At 44.9% G+C, this 3,636-nt stretch overlaps 1 protein-coding gene across 1 annotated transcript; it reads right to left on the reverse strand.

The window, feature by feature from the left end:
* Positions 1–717: 717 nt before the first annotated feature.
* LOC140679487 (uncharacterized protein F54H12.2-like) lies at positions 718–1,989 on the reverse strand. The gene has a single exon (XM_072914955.1). The coding sequence runs from the start codon at positions 1,987–1,989 to the stop codon at positions 718–720; it is 1,272 nt and encodes a 423-aa protein (XP_072771056.1).
* Positions 1,990–3,636: the final 1,647 nt, after the last annotated feature.

A 3,636-nucleotide genomic window follows, 5' to 3' on the forward strand; every position in this document is an offset into this window, starting at 1 on the left:
GTTGCTGTGAAAAAAGAAGCATTTCTATCCCCTGAGAGGAAAAGAAGAAGTAAAAAAGTGACATTGTCCCCGCATTGGCTAAACCTTGAATGATGTGACAAAACTTTTGTTTCAATAAAATGTTTTTTTTATTCAGCAAACACAATGTGTACAGCATTTCATTTCAACGATTCAAAAACGTTTCTAAACAACAGACAGCTTGTGCGTTGCAACTACTACTACTATTATTCTTATTCCAACTTGTACAACGTTGCAATTTTTTAACCAGGGTATATGCTTCTAGATCATTTTTTACTACATCATCGTTGTATAAAGACAAAACTTGTTCAAAAGACAGTCCGCAAAATCGATGGTACAGATAATAAACACAGTGTTGACCACACACTACGGACAAATGGTGTTGAAGCTGAAGGTTGTGGTACAATATCCGCTCAGAACGATTTTCCAAAAAGCTCAAAATGCTCCGAGGATAGTAGTCAAAATCGGGAGAAAATCCATAAGAATCAAAAAAAGTGGCGGTCCCATCTTCCTCCAGAGTCATCGATAACCAGTGCTCCCCCGGCCGATGTCCTTCGTGGGTGTTGACGATAAAGTAGGAGGGTGGGGTGAAGGAGCGAGTCAGCGAGACGAGTTGATCCGAGGCCCATACACCGCAGAAAACATCCCCCAACACATGTTGCAGAAGCTTCTCCAATTGATGGTTATTCATTTCCGTCATCAATAATAATCCACCAGCACTTGTCGTTTGGAATTAATTTCCAAAATAGAGTCGTAGCACGCATAAACCACAAGAGTGACCGTGTTGGGTAAGGGCACTCTGAATCTCATTTCCAGTCTTAAAGTTCCGTTAGAAACCCTGGACAGTGCGTCGCTGTCCTCCCCCGGATTGAGATTGAACACAAACAACGAATACCCTCGTTCAAAATCTTGTCTGTTGATGCATAGAGGTAAATCCTTCAGATGCCTCCCTGTAGCGGTAAACATGTTGTAAAACTCTCTGACCGAAGCCCCCTGGTTAAATTGAGGTTGGAAAGCTTTGGAGGGAATTTGTTTTCCCGCTTGACAGAGAGTGACGTATTCTGCATTAAAATGCTGGAAATTAAAGGGGGAGAGATCTCTTCTTCCGGTGAAAGCTTCATGGTTCACCATGCCCAGAACAATGTATTTAGGCATTGTCCCCAAAAACAAATTTTCTTGGGTGCATACTCTAGAATTTTCGGGGATAGAGTACGTTTTCACGCTGACCCGTGACAAAGGGTAGAGGGCGTTTCCTTTGACCAGGGCAGAGGCGTGACCCAATCGTACAGCCGGAGAAACGGTGACCTTTTTTGTGAAGAGAGAGGCGCCCAGCACTTTCAGACGAAAAGTACCGTCCGCAGCCCCCATGAGACAAAAGGCGTCGCTGGCACGCGTGAGTTTGATTCTCACATCCACCGAGTTGAGAAGGAGTCTCTCACTGAAAAGAATGTCGGCGTGAAGCGGACCCAGTAGATGAACCTCCTTAGATTCGGCCGTGAAAGCGCTTCTGTTGTTAAGTCCTTTGTTGGGCCCATTCACGCCTACTATAGAGTCTATAGAGCCGGCTGTGTCTTTGTAAAATAACCCGGCTGAAAATTGACTTTTGAGCGTGGCTTCATAATAGTTTAGTAGTGTTTCAATTATTGCTCTGTAGGGGTGAGTGGCACTGGATTGAGAAATCAGTCTATCCCCTAGCATAATATCGCATTGGCTAAAGATGGTGTTTAGAGGATAATTGATGAGACCCACGTTTGCATCGAGGGGGATATTTGTTCCATCGGCGCGGGTGATTTTAGCCCGTAGGTGAAGTAATGTGTCGTTCAGATCCAAGTACTTTTCACCTTCTCCCGGGATGAAAAATTCAATAGGACCCCCGTCGGTGATGGCGGACAGAGGCAGGACTTCTGTGTAGGTTTTATCGTCGATGGACTTTTGAGTCATAGGAGCTGAAAATAAATCCAGCTCGGCCATCGTGCATTCGGACGAATTTTGATGTAAAAGAGCCATCTTTTTTAAAAATATATCGCTCGAGACGTCGTTGGTCCTTCTCTTTGTAAACCTTTTGCCGACTGATTTTTTTTCCCCTAGGCGTCTGCGTTTTTTATCAATTCTGGAGACACGTCCTTTCTGGGTTGTCTAGCCAGGACCATTATTCCTCCTGATCCGTCCTGTACTCCTCGGCCCGTTTTTCCTACGGTATGGCTGAACACGTCGGAAGCGATATTTTTCGCCGCTGTTTTAAGATGAGGTTTGGCCAGGGCAAAACCTCTTTTCACAAGAGGGGATACAAAACGAAACAGCCTCGAAAATACGGAGCCTATACCACGCCCGTACATCACAGGTGAACCTGCGAAACCGGGGAGGGAACCCCCCACTTGGCTTTCATAATATCCCACTAAACGTAGAGGGTTGTGCAGGGGTTGACTCATTCTCGATGTTGGTGGGGTTTTTTTTACTTTCTGACGGGTCTAAAGTGGAGCTTCACGATAGTCTTGCCAAAGGTGAAGTCGACGTATTTGTTTTGATCGGATTTAATCTCAACCCTGATGTTTTCAATGTGATTTTTGGAGACGGGTAAATAGTAGGCAGGGTTAAAATACTTGGTGACAATGTCTCCGTAAGCTCCTTGTACACTCACGATTCTCAAGAGAGGGGCATAAGCGTCGCCTACTATCTGAGGACGCACCACGTCACTGTAATAGTAAAGGTGGTAGAAACCGGCATTTATATCCAATGGATAGGGGGCCCATCCATGGTCAAACTTGATCCACTTTCCAGGTCGCACTCCCATGATGTAAGCCAGGGGAGGAGGAAAACGAAAATGAGTTTGACCCCCTGATAGATAGGAGATTCGCTTTTTAACGTCATCAAAGGCTACCCTCACCCCAGGGTCAATTTTTTGTAAAGAATCATTCAGCTCATTTATGAATCGTGTAACATTCTCGTAACATCCTCCTCTCATTTCTTGACGGAAAACTGTCCCCTCTTGAGGGTTGCTTACAGGACCCTTGTTAGAACCCTCATCCGCTTCCGTGTTTAAGGTAGAAGAATGAAAAACTTGCGAGTTGTCCTGTGATGAGGCGTCAACTTGTCCAGGGTGTACCCCGCCCTCTGGTAGGTTGAAGGTGAGATAGGTTCCATCCTTCCCGCGTTCCCGAAGGGAATAAGCTTTCTCCTCTTGGGGATTGCTTACAGGACCCTTGTTAGAATCCTTATCCGTTTCCGTGTATACGGTAAAAGAATGAAAAACTTGCGAGTTCATCGCAGGCTGGGGGTTCTTTTTCCATTCATAAAATACTCCGTTACAAACATTATACCACAATCGCTTGTGGTATAATGTATGGGTATGAAATCTCTGTTAAGGCCACCTCCCATGAGCCTGCTAAATCTATATGTTGAGTCAAATCTATCTGGTAATGGGAACTTTTGTTTTTTTTAAACACGTTGAGGCTGGCGTTGGAGGGTAGGGTAAGGTAAAAACCCTCGTAGGAATGATCCATAATGCTCGTTGATCTTTTGTCCTCGAGACTGGGAGGCTCGTCGTTGCATTAGATTGTTTTATACATTTGTAAGGAGGTCGTCGTCCACCCAACTGTTGAATTTTTCGGGCCAGTTTTT

Source organism: Nerophis lumbriciformis, linkage group LG16, assembly GCF_033978685.3.
Source record: "Nerophis lumbriciformis linkage group LG16, RoL_Nlum_v2.1, whole genome shotgun sequence".
NCBI classification, from domain to species: Eukaryota; Metazoa; Chordata; class Actinopteri; order Syngnathiformes; family Syngnathidae; genus Nerophis; species Nerophis lumbriciformis.